General features: G+C 39.9%; 1 protein-coding gene across 1 annotated transcript in view; it reads left to right on the forward strand.

Moving 5' to 3' along the window:
* Nucleotides 1-8,889, forward strand: part of LOC121437766 (filaggrin-like) — a 44,463-nt gene extending 35,574 nt beyond the window's left edge. The window contains exon 4 of the mRNA XM_041637842.1: nt 8,761-8,889. Coding sequence (XP_041493776.1) covers nt 8,761-8,889 — 129 coding nt within the window. The remainder of the gene's footprint in view (nt 1-8,760) is intronic.
* Nucleotides 8,890-18,418: the final 9,529 nt, after the last annotated feature.

An 18,418-nucleotide genomic window follows, 5' to 3' on the forward strand; every position in this document is an offset into this window, starting at 1 on the left:
AGCATTTTAAGATATGCTTCTTATCAGAAAATTATTATAGATACACAATAAAGACAAATTCAGATGAAAAAGACCTATAAATGATTTATAGTGTTAGATAAATATACATAGGCTTGGGAGAGAGAAGAAAAAAGAGTATAGCGAGTCATAAAATAAAGTTAATGTTTTAAAAAGAAAGTCTTTAAAGAGACAGAGACAGTCATAGATTAAAATGAGTAAAAAAATAAGCCATGTAAAAATGGAAAATTTAAGGGCTGGAGAGATGGCTCAGTGGTTAAGAGCATTACCTGCTCTTCCAAAGGTCCTGAGTTCAATTCCCAGCAACCACATGGTGGCTCACAACCATCTGTAAAGAGGTCTGGTGCCCTCTTCTGGCCTGCAGGCATACACATAGACAGAATATTGTATACATAATAAATAAATAAAATAAATATTTTTAAAAAATGGAAAATTTACAGAGAGTCTAGATTATATATATTATTGTGTTTTCTTTGAATTTTTTGACTGTGAAGGAGTTAAGTACAGAGAGACATTTCATTGTATGGACTCCTAATCTAAACCAGCATGTATATTATATAGGACTCTTGACTTCAAACTTGGGTCTAAGGATATGGTGCTTTGAAAAAGAGTTTTTTTTTTCATAGAAGATGAGAACCTGAGGATTGCTTCTAGATCAATTAGGTTTGATAGACCACGCCCCATGAAAGGTTGCTGTGAACACCCTCAAAAAATTACTTTGCCCAACTGCTGACAAAGATGAACCTAGCACACAGGAAAAAAAAAACTGCTCTTGCCTGGACTTCTTTTTTTTTTTTTTTTTTTTTTGGTTTTTTGAGTCAGGGTTTCTCTGTGGTTTTGGAGCCTGTCCTGGAACTAGCTCTTGTAGACCAGGCTGGTCTCGAACTCACAGAGATCCGCCTGCCTCTGCCTCCCAAGTGCTGGGATTAAAGGCGTGCGCCACCACTACCCGGCTTGCCTGGACTTCTTAACTGGACATGCAGTACCCACAGAGAAATGACTGCTGAACTTTCCTAAAGATGAGATGATCCTTTGGAGTTCCTGCTTCGTGAAAGGGACTGCAAGACACTCTGCAGGATACAGAAGAAAGTGACTGGCAAACTGCCAATATAGGCAGACTTGTCTTTGAAATTTCCTACTTCATATAAAAGTCTGCTGGATACTATAGGCCTGTAAACTGAAGATGAATGCCACAACAGTATGGAAGAACTTTGAGTAACAGTCAAGGAAGCTAGATGTCTCTGTCAATTCTAGTGTTTTGGAAATTGCTTACAATGCACTTCAGTTTACATAGGTAATATTATATCCCTCTGGAGTCTTTGATGGAGTTGAAGAATATATAGTTATAATTATAGTTTTCCTTAGTTATGATAAAAGATAAAGTAGATATGAATATTGTAACTGTAACTCTAGCTTGATAACTTGATATGCAATTTTACTATGTTATAGTTAAAGCCTTCCTTTTTGTTTAAGCAGAAAAGAAGAAATGGTGTAGGAGGTCCTTCTGTCTTTGTGTTGCTTTCATTGGTTAATAAAAAAATTGCTTTCATACTGTTGATAGGGCAGACTTAGGTAGGCAGGGAAGACATAACTGAATTCTGGAAAACGCCATGGATCCACCAGAGACAGATGCTGGGAATTTTACCTGGTAAACCACTGCCACATGGTGATACACAGAATAATAGAAAATGGGTTAAATTAAGATGTAAGAATTAGCCAATAAGAAACTAGAGCTAATGGGCCAAGCAGTGATTTAATTAATACAGTTTCTGTGTGATTATTTTCAGGCTAAGCTAGCTGGGTGGCCTGGATGAACAAGTGCTCCTCCTCCTATACTGTACGTGTTTTCTTCTTCATTTTTTCAGTGTTTCGTGTTTGATCTAGAGTTCATTTTCTGCAAGGTGATAGATGCGGGTCTAGTTTTATTTTTCTTGCAGTTGTTTTCTTTCCTCCTGCTTATGTGCATCTGTGTTAAATGTTAAATGCCGAAGTTAGGTATACTCATGTTTGAATATGAAGGGTCTAAGAACAAGAATATAAAAATGTAGATTCCAGAAACAGGAATGTAGAAATAAAGAAATATAAAGTTGTAAGCCTAGGAGAATGAGCACAGACTGTCAGCAGCTTTCTCAGCAGCTTGAGGATTAAGTATTAACAGTGTGATATTTTGCTTTACAATCAATAACTCTATTTATAAGGCCAAAGCATCTCTCTGCAAACTGAGAGCTAGCCTACAGATATGAGATGAATCAACTTTTAGGAAATAACTAAATGACCTCTGGGTTAGGCATTATCCCTGCTGTGTGAAACTGGTAGCATCAAAGGGGAGAGCACAGGGCTTCAGTAAACACTGCCTGGAAGTACCAAGAAAGACAACAGATTACTAGTTTAAATTAAAAAAAACTCTGTTATTAGAGATTATAAAATAAGACAATCTTTATCTGAGTACTTCCCTAAATGAAAAAATAATTCCTTTGTTCAGACCTAACACTTGGTGCCCCTACTATAAAAAGATGTGATCAGAAACTGGTCTTTGCTACAGCCTTACAATCACCGTCTTTGGTTGTGGTCTCAGCTAGCTAATAATCAGTTTTGGCCCATGGATTTTTTTATTTTATTTTCATTATTATTTCTGATTTCTGGTTTTTGATTTCTGGAATAAAGTTTGCTTCTGGTTTATTAGACATTTGTGGTCTGTCCCCATCTTTGAGCAATCCCCCTGGACCCAACAGAATTCTCTGTTTTACTCCATTGTTGTATGTTTCTGTTGTTGTGTCAATTCAGTGTCTCCTTATTACTATGAGTCTGTTGTCTGAAGATCTGGAATGGTAAGCTACTCAGCATTTTCTTTTGGTCTTTTCTGTAGGGGTCTTTTGTGGTTCCCTATGAATTCTATGTTACTATGTTTTTTTTAAAAAAAAAAAACTATTTTCATTGAAATTAGACACAGGCTTTGATTGAGTTTGCTTTGATTCTATTAAAAGCTTTTGTTAAAATGATCATTTTTACTATATTAATTTTGTCAGTCTATGAGCATGGGAAGAAATGGAATTGAAAATTGGGAGGGAGACAGTGAACAAAAGGGTCACAGAGAGGACATATATACAAGTAATTAAGTAGAAGCTTCTCATATATATAAAGGAATCTAAATGGAATCACCCAATAATGGAGAAGACAAAATCCCAACAAGACATCTTGAGCTAACAGTGCCGGGAATGGGCTGAACATAATTGATTTATTTGGGTTACAAGCCCTATGGAACTCCCAAGCAATTCAGTTGTTTGCTAAGATTATCTGTTGCTTGTTGTCTACAAACTGATGACAAAGCTCTGTTGCCAAAGACAATACCTTCATATCTCATCGAACATGGAGAAATCATGCTGGTGCCTAACTGGAGCCTTCACGGCTCCTGAATAGTGTTCATGGTATTGGAATGTAATCTGCAAGGTACAGAGGAAAAGATAAATACCATCCAGTGATGTATCCTCTAATCTGCCAGGGTGATCTGCTTATAAAATACGCTGGCAGAATAGTAGTAGCACAAAGGTTGTGGAAATATCCAATGACTATTTCACTGAATTTAAGGCCTAGTCCATGAGATAGATCCGATGCATGACCCTGCTTTGTTGGCCATGGGCCTGAGACTAAACAGGCCATGGAACTAGAGAGAATCAAATGCTACTGTATTACTAAAGGAACACTGCAACTAAATGACCCCCAAAGACATTCTTGAGTCTCCATAGATCAGTGTCTCAGTTACCCAGCATTGGAGAAAGTTCATCATGCAGAGACCCATACAGGACAAGTCACTGAGATTCCTCAATGAGATGCCTTTATCAAGCCCCTTCCTCCAGGGTTCAGGGAGCTATGCTGAAGACGACATGGAAAGAGTCCATGAGCCAGTGAGGACAGAAGATGCAAAAGAAACAATCCACTCCAGACTCAACAGCACTGAAGCTCATATGAATTCAGAGACACAATGGTAATAGACACAAGGCCTGCACAGGGTAAAGACAGATGGTTTCCAGCATAGAAAAGGAACATAGACACTACTATGGGCCTGTAAGTTGAAGATGGATGCCCCAACGATACAGAAGAACTTTTCTTGTCTGTCCAGGCAGCCAGATGTCTCTATCAATTCTAGAGTTTTAGAAGTTGTGTATAATGCACTTTCTGTTTACTTAGGTAATATTATATCCTTCTGCAGTCTTTGATGGAGCTGAAGAATTTATAGTTATAGTTTTGCTTAGTTAAGATAAAGTAGATATAAGTATTGTAACTTCAATTCTTGGTTGATAACTGTTTTGTTATGTGTAATTTTACTATGTTAAAGCCTTCCTTTTCATTTAAACAGAAAAGGGGAAATGGTATAGGATGTCCTTCTAGTCATGTGTTGTTTTCATTGTTTAATGAATAAAGAAACTGCCTTGGCCTAGTTGATAGCTCATAACTTAGGTTGGTAGGGAAGACAGAACTGAATGCTGGGAGGAAGAAAGGCAGAATAGGAAAGAGACACCATGGTTCTGCCAGAGACAAACATGCCAAATCTTTCCCAGTAAGCCAATGCCACATGGTGATAAACAGAAATGGGTTAAACTAAGATGTCAGAGTTAGCCAATAAGAAGTTAGAGCTAATGGGTCAAGCCATGTTTTAATTAATACAGTGTCTGTGTGGTTATTTCAGGTAGAAGCTGGCGGGGCAGCCGGGACAAACAAGCAGACCCCTCCTTGTAACACATGCCTCTAAAACAACGTTGTATTTTTTCAATTCTACTTCTCAAGTGCAAAGAAAAGACCATTTTCATTTGGATTCCTTTAGAGCTCTTAATGATTTCTTATATTCCAGAAGATGGGGAAAGTGCCATTAAAAAGCAGAAACATCTAGTATTCTTAGCCCTCAAAATGCCAACAGTTTGCTAGTCATGATATGCACATTGTCTTGAGGCGGTTGAGTCAGTCTCCAGAGGTCACATTCAAGGCTATGTTACTGTTCCAGCTAGCATTACACACACACACACACACACACACACACACACACACACAACTATGCACAGGAGGTGAGTAGACGACCTGGGTGTTGTCCCACACAGAGGCAGAAGTGTGGACTAGCTGGCATCGCAGCCACACAACCCTTGAATCCTAAGGTGAGCTATGTGGAAACCATTGGGAAATCAGGTATCTTGTCCTGACCTCTCCCAATTGCTAAGCCTTCTGGAACAACTGAGGAGGAGACTAAAATAAAATCATGTGAGACAGGGAAAAATTTCACAAGGTCACGTGGACACTCATACCTCAATTTTGCCTCAGACTTCAGGTTCCAATGGGATGAACCAAGGTTAGAAGTATCTGTTTCTTAACTTACATAATCAATGAAGATGTGAGTGAGAGGATTAAACATCACCAAGTAGCTACAGGATGAATGTGTTAAAATACTGCAGATAAAAACAAAAACTCTAAGAAAGGTTGTTAAGGATTTCATTGTGACTACATTAAACATCGTGGATAAAAAATCAAAATGTGGAACTAAGCTGCATTATCACAGAAGTTAAAGTTTGTGGCTTATAATTTAGAGAAAATCATAATCAAAGAACAAAAATTGACATTATTCACCTAAGAACAAATTTGAAAGCAGCTGGGAAAAGCTTCAGACAAAGTAACACTAAGGGCTCCACATTGTAAGATTCTCCTTGTGTTAACTGGTATACAGTCCTGAACAAGTCTTAGCTGCCGACTCTGTGGTAGTTATCATTGGGAGGGTTAGGGTCTTCTATGCTTCTGATGCTGCAACACAGCAAATGGAAGATCAAGGGGCTTTAGGGGCTGTATTTTGAGTTAGAACTTTGAGAATTTATAAATACTAGATGTATTTGAAAGAGAATATGATATTCAAACATGTAGGCAGAATATAGATACACATAATTAGATGATATGAGGTAGAGAAGCACACATCTCTCTATATGAAACTATACATAAATAAATACTCATATTACTCTATTGTATTTTATTTGTGCTCAACATGCTCATGTGTCTCAGGTGCATTTTATTTCCAAGGACTGAGACTTCCAGAGCCCACCAGCATTTAAGAAGAGATTTTGCCAATTTAGTCTGTATTTTCTTCGTATTGACGCTTTTATCTCTTTGAATTTGCTTAATCTCAATGATTCTCTAGAAACATATTATTACATAATGAATAACAACTATTTTTATTAAATACTGAAAATAAAAATATTCAAAATAATCGTTCCTCTATAGTCTATAGACATGTAGAATATGAATGAAAATCAGAGGCACACAGAGAAGACAGAGTGCTAATGACCACAGAAACACATTTTTGTGAACTACTAATCAATGATTTTATTTAAAATAACCCACCTTCTTTAAGTCAGGGGCATAGCCTTCTAATGCTTTAACTCACACGAAGATGTAGACTAATTCTGTTTTTCTATTTCTAATAGGTGAAGAACATGATTCCCTCTACGTCATGTGAACCCTTTTCCTGATTTTCTTCTTAATAACAAGCCATCTGACCTCTCTAGTAACAGCACACTGGTTCCTAGAGAGGGATATGCTGGCTGCTAAAGAGTTTCCAGAAACTGTGAAATGGTAAAGACAAGAGTAGCACATTCCTAAAGCAGGATTACTTGTAAATTCAAGAACTATCCAATATAAAGTTATATGCCAAACAAATTAAAAAACAGACCAAGTGAGGACACCCACTTTCTCTGGTCACAACAATTGAATTTTTATAATTAATGAATAATATATTTCAAGTCTTGGATTTACTTGGGAAATTTTTATACATATCATTAATTGTACATCCCTATATACTTTGTTTTAAAAGATTACATTTTTATTTTTAAGGATGTGCATGTGTGTGTATGTTTGTGTGCGTGTGTGTGTGTGCGAGCGCGCATCTGTCTTTGTACCTTGGAGGTAAGAAGAGGGTGTTAGAGGCCCTCAAGATAGAGTTCCAGGGGCTGTGAGCAGTCCAGTGTAGATGTTGGGAACCAAACTCGGATCCTGTACAAGAGCAGTGTGCATTCTTCACTGAGGAGCATCTCTCCATTTCTGTCTCTAGAGCAGTATACTCACCCTGTATTTAGCAATTTGAACATATGTCTGCTGTAAGCTATGTACCATGATGCTCTATTTCAGTGAGCCACATTTTTACTGATCCAATATTTCATTCATTTTTATAATATTCTATAAATATTCTTCTTAACATTCCACTGTAATAGTTCAATGGAAAATGAAGCAGGAAAGGTAGACTTTCAGAACAATACCTCAGCATAACTTGATACTGAACCAGATGCATTATGCACCTTTTAATAATGTTGGCATCTAAATTGTACCCATACAGGCACAGTTGGGAACTACATGAATGGAAGCTGACATTCAAGGTTTTATTATGTCAATTAGGATATTAGCTGCAGATATCACATGAAGAACCAGGAGAAAAGGAGGAAGCGAGAGGTATGACTGGTTCCCAATGCAGGTACTCTGTGGGTGTGCCAGGTTTAAGGATCCAGGAATCTACTTCCTCCCTTCATGCCTAAACCATGTCCTAAGATAGATGCGGCATGCCTTGGCCCCATGGAGGAAGGCTGTTGGGATCATTTGGTCATCACCAGTCACATAACAATGTGGGTGTCACGAGGCAGAGCCACCCCTATTCACACACTCTCTGACAGGCTGAGACAGAGCCCAGGATCAGAATAAAAGGGCTGAGGAATAGGGTACTTCCATCACTCACCTCCTGAGATACCCACAGACCGTGAGCTGCCTCTCAACTTGGTAAGTGTCCATGGGAGGCAAAAGCAGAGACTTTTCCAGAGGGGTTGCCAGACTAGAGTTGGACAGGAGTCTGGGAGGGGTCTCCACACCTAGAGGACATTGATAGATCATAAAACATAGTGAAGAGTGATGGGCGAGGAAATGGGGTCATGAACACACACAAGCTACAGCTCTGAAAGACTGCAATTCTTGGATCATTCTGACTCTGGAGAGGATGATGTACCTTCACTGTTAGGACCCCTCGGGATGGGACACTGAGCGCAGAGACCTGAGCATCTGGACAGGCTCAGGGGAGAGTTAGCCTGTGAAGAAAATGCTTCCACTAACTCCTGAGAAGAACTGGTTCACGAAAGGTCAACAGAGTCTCACTTAGGCTTGGGAAAGAAATAGAGCCATAGTTCTGGGATCTGTTCACACCCTTCTCTGATCAAGAAGACACTACCTGGAAGACACTGACTTTGTCGACCTCGAGCTGTGGAGGTGGTGATTTGTACACCTCTGAACTCTGTACTCACTACAGGGTTTCATAGTCCCAAGGCAGATTTGAGTGGGTTTGCATATATATTTTTTTAGGACTGGGAGCATCAGTAATATAAAAGGTCTCAAATGCTGACTTTAAACTAAAATCACCTTCAAGTAGTGATTACTCTTTGCTTTTCAATTACTTTTCTTTGAAATAATCTGTATACTGGCACTCGTGTGAGGACTAAGACCAATACACATTTTCAGTTGTCACTAGATAATCATTCAGAGCTTCTGGATACTGGGTGACAATGAGTATCTTATTGCATGGGTTTCTGAGGTTCTGAATTCATTATGAACATATTGTGACATTGTAGGTTATAAAAGAAAGGACTATGAATGGTTGCTTTGGGGCTTATAGGGAAAATTCAGGTAGCAAGAATGTTTCAGTGTCTGGTGTCTGACATGTTTGTGATTCTCTTGCAGCTCCTGAACCCCCACAGCCGAGATGTCCTGCCAGCAGAGCCAGCAGCAGTGCCAGCCCCCTCCCAAGTGCACCCCCAAGTGCCCTCCCAAGTGCCAGACACCAAAGTGTCCCCCAAAGTGTCCTCCTAAATGTCCCCCTAAGTGCCCTCCTGTCTCTTCCTGCTGCAGTCTGGGTTCTGGGGGCTGCTGTGGTTCCAGTTCTGGGGGCTGCTGTGGTTCAAGCTCCGGAGGCTGCTGCAGCTCTGGCGGTGGTGGCTGCTGTCTGAGCCACCACAGGCCCCGCAGATCTCTTCGTCGCAGACACCAGAGCTCTGGATGCTGTAGCAGTGGTGGCAGCAGTGGCTGCTGTGGCAGCAGTGGATGCTGTAGCAGTGGTGGGAGCAGTGGATGCTGTGGCAGCAGTGGTGGCAGCAGCTGTGGCAGTAGCCAGCAGTCTGGTGGTTGTTGCTAAGCTGGTGAGGAAGACTTGACCAAGTGTTGCAGGAAGCAGACTGGTCCAGGCTTGCTGCCCTCTCCTCCTGCTTCGTTCCTTGGGCTTTGCTCTGAGATGCTGACATCTGTGAAAGGTTCTGCATTCCACTCACCAGATAACAGTGCCCCTTTGTCTCTCCGTTACAAATAAAAAAGCCTTGGCGACGAGTCCTGACAAGACTCTTGTTCATTTCTCAGCATTGTCCTCATCCCGTCCCTTAGTCATCTTTTTTCTACTCTCAGAGAGTTGCCCTCTGACCTCTTTAATTATGTGTGTGTTTCCCATAACTTTGTAACAACTCTTCTACTGTATCTGAAAGAACTACAATGGTGTTTTTATTTGTAATCTGATGTGAGGACTTAGAAATGGCAGTCACTTCTCACAGTTTTAAAACCTGAAAAAAACTCATTGTCAATGGACTTGAAGGTCAATGTTCACTGTTAGACACTTACTTGAAGGACAAAAATCAATACTCAGATTAATTGAGGACAAAGAGCACATTCATCGGCCAGTCTTTTCTCTTCACAACTGTGTTTTTCTTCCTCTGTTATAAACAAAGTTTTGAAGAAGACCTACAGAAATTCTCAATGTTTCCATCCCTTTATTTTGCTGCTGTAGCTGAGTTGTTACAGTGTGGGAACTTCTGCCCAGCTGACCACCGCAATGGTCTCCCTCCTTCCCTTCTGCTGGTGGCTGCGTAAATCTTGACATTGAGGAGATCAGTGCTGATGAGTAGATGGTTTGGCAATCTTTGTCTGTGCCTGCCCCATCTTCTGTGATCTGTTTTCAGATCAAGTCAGTGCAGTTGCACTAAGACAATGGTTTCACTGAACTGTGGACACCCTCAGGTCTCTAACTCTGCCCCCTCCCCCGTCCTTAGCAGGAAACAGGCTTTGTTGTCATTTTCCCAGTGTCACTTCACACTCAAGCGGCACCCAAATGCAGTCTTTCGTCCTTCAGCCTTCTGTTTTAAGTTTACATACACATGTGTAATAATATAAAAATGTCCTAAATCATTTAAATCACAGTGTTATACATAATTTAAACACAATGAAATTCATTATTTAAATAGAAAGTTGAATTACCCTTCCACTATAATTTAGAGTTATATGCCATAAAAAGTAATATTGTTTACATTGTGAATATTGTGAGAACTTGTCATTTAATATTTGAGCAATTTATAAAAGAGAATAGTCCTCCTAGAACATACAAATGAAACTGCAGCTGAACATAATTTCAATAAAATTAATTATATGTTATAGAAAGCACCATTGAGCCGGGTGGTGGTGGCGCACACCTTTAATCCCAGCACTCGGGAGGCAGAGGCAGGCGGATCTCTGTGAGTTCGAGACCAGCCTGGTCTACAAGACAGGCTCCAAACCTACAGAGAAACCCTGTCTCGAAAAACCAAAAAAAAAAAAAAAAAAAAAAAGAAAGCACCATTGAACTGATAGAAGATATCAATTTAGAAAAGTATGATGCAAATTACACATTTCTACACATTCACAGGTATTTCAATCTAAACTCCAGAAGTGATTTTAAAAAATGCGCAAGATTTTCCTTCTGTGTTTGATGAGTCTAGCTTCATGTTATGGTTGGGTTCATATATTCAACTGCAAATGACTTGATTTTTGTTAGGACTGAATACAATTTCATTGATTATGCACATCACAGTTTCATTGGCCACACTGATGGTCATCTAGGCTGGTTCTATATGGTGGCTGTTACCAATAATTCAGTGAGAACCAACAGTAGGTAGAAGAAGGAGAAGAATTACAGCTCAAAGGCCCAGAAAATATATTCAACAAAATTATAGAAGAAAACTTTCCCACCCTAAAGAATATTCCTATGAAGGTACAAGAAGCATACAGAACACCAAAAAGACTGGATCAAAAAAAAATCCCCTTGCCATATAATAATCAAAACACAAAACATAAGAATAAAGAAAGAATATTAAGAGCTGCAACGGAAAAAGGTCAAGTAGCATATAAAAGTAAACCTATCAGAATTACACCTGACTTCTCTATAGAAACCATAAAGCCAGAAGGTATTGGATAGATGTGCTGAAGAAACTAAGAGACCATGGATGCAAGCTCAGACTACTATACCCAGCCAAGTTTTCTTTCACTATCAATGGAGAAAACAAGATATTCCAGGATAAAAACAAATTTAAACAATACGTAGCCACAAACCTAGCCTTACAGAAAGTAATAGAAGGAAAATCACAACCCAAGGAACCCAACAACACTCACAATAACTCAGACATCTAACAATCCTCCACAAGCACAATCCAGAGAAGGGAAACACACAAACTCTATCACCAAAAAAAAAAAATGGAGTTAACAACCACTGGTCATTAATATCACTTAATATCAATGGTCTCAATTCACCTATAAAAAGGCACAAGTTAAGAGAATGGATGCGAAAACAGAATCCAACATTCTGCTGTTTACAAGAAACACACCTCAACCACAAAGACAGACATTTACTCAGAGTAAAGGGTTGGGAAAAGGTTTTTCAATCAAATGGACCTAAGAAACAAGCGGGTGTGGCTATACTAATATCTAACAAAATTGACTTCAAACTACAATCAATCAGAAGAGATGGAGATGGACACTTATACTCATAACAGGAACAATTCATCAGGATGAAGTCTCAATCCTAAATATCTATGCCCCTAATATAAAAGCACTCACATATATAAAAGAAACATTACTAGAACTCAAAGCACATATCAAACCCCACACACTAATAGTAGGAGACTTCAACATACCTCTCTCACCCATGGGCAGGTCAACCAGACAGAAACCTAACAGAAAAATAAGAGAACTAATGGAGGTAATGAATCAAATGGACTTAACAGACATCTGTAGAACATTCCACCCAAATAGGAAAGAATATACCTTCTTCTCAGCATCTTATGGAACTTTCTTGAAAATTGATCACATACTCAGTAACAAAGCAAACTTCCACAGATACAAAATTAAAATTTAGTAACCACTTGTGTCTTATCAGATCACCATGGAATAAAGTTAGAATTTAACAACAATTCTACCCCCAGAAAGCCTACAAACTCATGGAAACTGAACAGTCAACTACTGAACCACCCTTGGGTCAGGGAAGAAATAAAGAGACTTATACTTTAAAAAAGAAACATGGAATTTACAGTAGTATATGACCCAGTTAGACCACTCCTGGGCATACACCCAAAGGATTCAATAGTGTATTGCAGAGATAATTGAACATCCATACTCATCGCTGCTCTTTTCATAAGAAGTGTTAGCTAAGTGTTTTGAAGCTGGGCACAAGCTGGTCATCTGGGAAAAGGAACCACAGTTGGGAAACGCCTTCACCAGATTGTCTGTAGGGCATTTTCATGACTAATGATTGATGGGAGTGGGCCCAGGCCACTGGGGGTGGTGCTACCCCTGGCAGGATGTATAAGAAAGCAAGCTGAGCAAACCATGGAAGCAAGGCAGTAGTCAGTGCACCTCCACAATTTTTGTTTCAATTTCTGCATCTTGTTCCTGACTTGAGTTCCTGCCCAGGGTTTTCTTCATGACAGAGTGTAGCTGTAAGATGAAATAAACCTTTTCCTCCCCAGGTTGTTTTGGGTCATGGTATTTATCACAGCAATGGAATCCTAATAAGGACACTAGGAAATGGAAACAGCTTAAACGTCCTTGAACTGATGAATGGATAATAAATATGAGGTGCATGCACACAATGGAAATTTACTCAACTTTGGAGAAAAATGAAATTTTCAGGAAAATGGATGGAACTAGAGACAATAGATGATAGAGGAGAACATAGGTAAGAGAGGGAGAGGAATTTAAGGAGGGGAGGGGTAGCGAAAGAATCAAAACAAAGAGTGTACAAAAAGGTCATATGGAAACCTACTATCTTATATTTAAAACTACAGAAGGGAAATTGAAAGCAATGTTATTCATAGAAACAGAGAATTTCTAAACAACATTCCCAGTACAGATACCTCTATGAGAGTCAGGGCTGGAGAGATGGCTCAGCTCAGTTAAGAGCACTGGTTGCTCTTCAAGAGGACCCAGGTTCAATTCCCAGCACCCACATGACAACTCGTAGCTGTCTGTAACTCCTGTTCTGGAGATTTGATCCTGCCTACATATTTGCAGGCAAAACACCAATGTATATAGAAAAGCTTAATTTTAGAAAAGGTTTTATTAGTCAAGGAGGCTCCAAAGGCCTCCCAAACAATGCAGGCTCTCGTCAGTCCCAGTGTTCCCCTCATAACTAGTGAGCAAATACGACCTGATTGCTGAAGACACCACAAGCTTCAGTGCAAGATGCAGAGAAAGCAAGCCAATAGGTGCAGTGCAGGCAGCAGTGGGAGAAAAGGCACCAGTGGTTTTACCCAGCTGTGAACGCTAGGAAGGTAAGAGGTGCCCACTGGTGTCATCATGGCATAACTACCACAGGAGCCAGCCAACCACACCCTAACTAGATCTGAAGCCTGCTTCACAAATGAAATCTACACCTGGTCAGAGGTCCAGTCAACAACTCATGTCTAGAGAGCTCATAGGCCCAAGAGATAACTATTACTATTGCTTGTTAAATTGTCATGGTATCAAATAGCCTTCTAAACACCTGTGTTTATACTCACAGACAACAACTACTTTCATCCTTAACTAGAGAAGTCACTCTCTAAGTGAACAGTGGCAAATGTAAGGACATATAGATTCCCAAAGTGCTGAGGATAAAACATCAAGGACCCAGCCTTTCAAAGTCTGAAAGTGATTGGTTCTCTCCTAAATTTATGGGCCTTGCTTCCATCCATCCGTCGCCCTGATGATCTTACAAGAAATAAAACTTACATGTGCAAATTTTCTTTTTAAAACTGAGGTAATCAAATATTGTCGTCTACTCACTGAATCAACAAAGATTCTGATTCAACAGAAGGGACAGAAATGGGTTCACTTACGGACAATCAAAAGGTACCACTATAGCTTTAGGCTAAACTTACAGACAAGTCCTATTAACACATTCTGGGTTTGCTATGAGAAGATAGCAGGGTGCATCTGCAGATAGTGATAATTAATTCTGTCTGGCAGGGTTACGGCTCAATCCTTGGGCAGTCTGTAGAGAAAGTAGAGAGATACGCCACAAAGAAAGCTAAGTATCCAATCATGGGAAGCATAAAACACGAATTTTAAAGGTTTGTGTAATCTTTCTAATTCAAGGCCTTATCAGAGCCAGATATCCACTAATGGTTAGTTTAAATCTACGCATAGATGATCCAGATACAACATCATAAACAGTCAAACATCCAGCTACGAACAGACAGAAGACAGCTCTAGACAAATAGTATATTCTCAAGGTCAGATATAAATTCATGGAGAGTTTGGCTCTAGTCACAGAGAAGATGAGTCCAATAGAACCAGCCAGCCATGAACAGTCAAAAGATAGCTACAGATGCCTAAAGACAAGTTCAGTAACAGCTTGTAACCTGTACAAAAAGACAATAACTCTGCCACACTCAGAGACCTACTTATAACGCATGAAAAGCTTGGATGAATGAGAAATAAGACAAGGGTCCATCCATTGTAACGAAAACATGAAGACTGGAGGTCCATGCACACAGTATAAACAGAAAACAAGCATCCAGTTATAGTCAATACAGTTATAGTCAAGGGCAGTTTGGAGATTGAAATGGACTCTCAGCTTTTGTCCATAGTCACTCCGGTATGGCTATAAGCAGCTATGGCTCAACACAGGAGGAAAGAAATGTGCCGGTTACTCTCCAACATCAATGGAGAAGGGTTTAGACGTGTATACAACCACATTTCTGAGAGCATTGATGAGTATATTTCAGAAGGATTTCAATCTATCTCCACATAATGGGATCTCAAGCTGAATAAAATTGAGAAAGCAAGCTGAAAACTAATTCATTTCTTGCCTGCCTAACTACAGACAAGAGGAGACAAGGCACTTTACCTTCCTTACCATGAGGAACTGTATCCTCTCTAATTCTAAGCCAAAATAAACCCATCCCTAAGTTGCTTTTATCAGGTATTGTATAACAGCAATGAGAAAAGTAACTAGTCATGGAAAGTTGGAAAGAGTTGCAAACCTTCCGGATATCAACATGACCAGGAATACTCCAGATCCACACAAGGATATCAGAATCTAGTATAACAACAGCAAATACTGTATCTCAATGCGAACGACCAGACATTCCATCTGCTCACAGACTATCTGCATCTACCTATCTGGATCAAGTATATGCAGATACCCAGAGTCCCAGTGTAGTAACGATACTGACCATAATCAGAAGATTCGTGGAGAAAGTGAACATCAGTCAGTCCATAGCTGGTCTGAACATGATTAGAACAAGTTCACACAGAAAGGTAGAAAACAGATCTCAACACCCAGACTCTTACCAAGAGCAGACACAAACTGGAAGGACTAATAGCCATGAACAGCCAAAATCTAGTATCAGTGCATATGGCTTTTATATGGGCAATCAGAGATGAGTATGGGAAGTCAGAATTAGACACAATCACTGTATACAGTTTGAATCTTTTATAAGCAAGGAGGTTCCAATTAAAGTCATCCCAAGGCTGATGAAGGACAAACAGAAAATAGATAAATAGGCTTTTCCTTCACATAACAAGCCACAGTATGTTATAGAGAGTCTGATCTAGTCCGAAAAGAAGAGGTGTCACCTGCCACAGAAAAGTTAGAAAATTGTCCAGGAATATAGATATTAATTCATAGGCAAACTGTATCTAACTATAGAGATTTTTTTTTGGGGGGGGAATTACAGGGTCACTATTTAATTCCAGAATTTTACATTAAATCACCACATGTATATAAATGGTGTAAAACAAGTACAGTGCTATTTTTAATACAAAATAAACATCTGTTTTATGGAAAACAACTATACTTTATATCTACACAGACAGCCCATCTTTTCCAAACAATAGCCAAAATTAAAACTCTAAAATCTCCACCACGGGAAGCCGCTTTTAAGCTATTCCAGGAGAATGGACCCACAATACACAACAGAGCTGTTCCAAATACTGCGGCTGGAATTTCAATGTTTTAGAATTGTTTTTTTCCCAATGCATTAAATTGTAGTTTGGGGTCATTTTTCTTATTTCAGCAATGATCTCAGATGAGCAAACTAACATTAAAATATTTACAATTAACTCACTGTTCTAAAAATAAAAGCTCTTAATAGTTTGCCCCAGTTATTTTAAATTTATTTACATACATGAAATGTGCTTTTTATTCTCTTAAAAATGCAACTTTCGTGTTACACCCTCATCTGGAAGTTTCCCGTGCTATGCTGCGTGACTCTGACACTTCTAGATAGTAAATACCACTCAGTTCAGCACCGTTCTTTATTGGTCTCTATAAATTTGTCAGTAGCCGCGAGGAGACCCAGAACTAGAGCTGTACTGCGGAAGCAGAGTGACTGTCGGGGGAAGTACTGAGAACACCCTCGTCCAGCCACTCCTGAGTTTGGAGGAGGACCATTTCAGAATACTGCTGTTGTGATTCTTGGCTGCTGTCACCTCTAAAAGTGCTGACTTTAAAAGTTCTACTAAGAAAACTATCCGTGTGGAACCCAGCTTGTTTTTTTATGTACTAAGTCTCTGGTGTAGAAAAACTGGTATGTGCTGTTACCTAGGGTATATAAATATGTCCTGTCAAACACCAAAGGCTGTTTCACGTCTGTGAAATATTTAAAGCAATGGTCCCAACAATGTAACTTCATTTCTAATGACTGTTCAGTTTGTTTTACATAAAAAAGTTCTTTTAATAAAAAGGCAACTGATTAAAACAACATGGCCAGCACCATTATACAATCAATGTTATTGGGTACTGAAGTCCCACAATGTTCTCTAGGTTGGACCCCCTGAGGCAACCCTGCATTAATAACCTTTCTTCTCCCAAACCTGAGACTTCCCCCTCTGGGAAGCTTTCACCCAGGCTCTAACAATCACTTCTTTTTTTTTTTCAAATTAACTTATAATTAATTTTATTTATTTTTTTTGAGAAAATTTCCACTTCCTCCCCGCCTCCCATTTCCCTCCCCCTCCTCCCACTCCTCTCCTCCTCCCCCCACTCCTCTCTCCCCCACTCCTCTCCCCCTCCCCCCACTCCCTCTCGAGTCTGAAGAGCAGTCTTTCTGCCCTGTGGGAAGTCCAAGGTCCGCCCCCCTCCATCCAGGTCCAGGAAGGTGAGCATCCAAATAGGCTAGGTTCCCACAAAGTCAGTTCATGCAGTAGGATCGAAACCCAGTGCCATTGTCCTTGGCTTCTCATCAGCCCTCATTGTTCGCCATGTTCAGAGAGTCTGTTTTTATCCCATGCTTATTCAGTCCCAGTCCAGCTGGCCTTGGTGAGCTCCCAATAGATCAGCCCCACTGTCACAGTGGGTGGGTGCACCCCTCGTGGTCCTGACTTCCTTGTTCATGTTCTCCCTCCTTCTGCTCCTCATTTGGACCTTGGAAGCTCAGTCCGGTGCTCCAGTGTAGGTCTCTGTCTCTATCTCCATCCATCACCAGATGAAGGTTCTATGGTGATATGCAAGATATTCATCAGTATGGCTATAGGATAGGGTCATTTCAGGTTCCCTCTCCTCAGTTGCCCAAGGTACTAGCTGGGGACATCTCCCTGGACACCTGTGAGCCCCTCTAATGCAAACTTGTGCAACCACTTTGGAAATCAGTGTGGCGATATCTCAGGAAATTCGGGATCAACCTACCCCAAGACCCATACCACTCTTGGGAATATACCCAAGAGATGCCCTATCATATGACAAAAGCATTTGTTCAGCTATGTTCATAGCAGCATTATTTGTAATAGCCAGAACATGGAAACAACCTAGATGCCCTTCCAAGGAAGAATGGATGAAGAAAGTGTGGAATACTACTCAGCGGTAAAAAAAACAATGACATCATGAATTTTGCATGCAAATGGATGGAAATAGAAAACACTATCCTGAGTAAGGTAACCCAGACCCAAAAAGATGAACATGGGATGTACTCACTCATATTTGGTTTCTAGCCGTAAATAAAGGACATTGAGCCTATAATTAGTGATCCTAGAGAAGCTAAATAAGAAGGTGAACCCAAAGAAAAGCATATAGTCATCCGCCTGGATATGGGAAGTAGACAAGATTGCCGGGAAAAAACTGGGAACT

Source organism: Microtus oregoni, unplaced genomic scaffold, assembly GCF_018167655.1.
Source record: "Microtus oregoni isolate MIOR12 unplaced genomic scaffold, Mior012 000054F_ref0000373, whole genome shotgun sequence".
NCBI lineage: Eukaryota > Metazoa > Chordata > Mammalia > Rodentia > Cricetidae > Microtus > Microtus oregoni.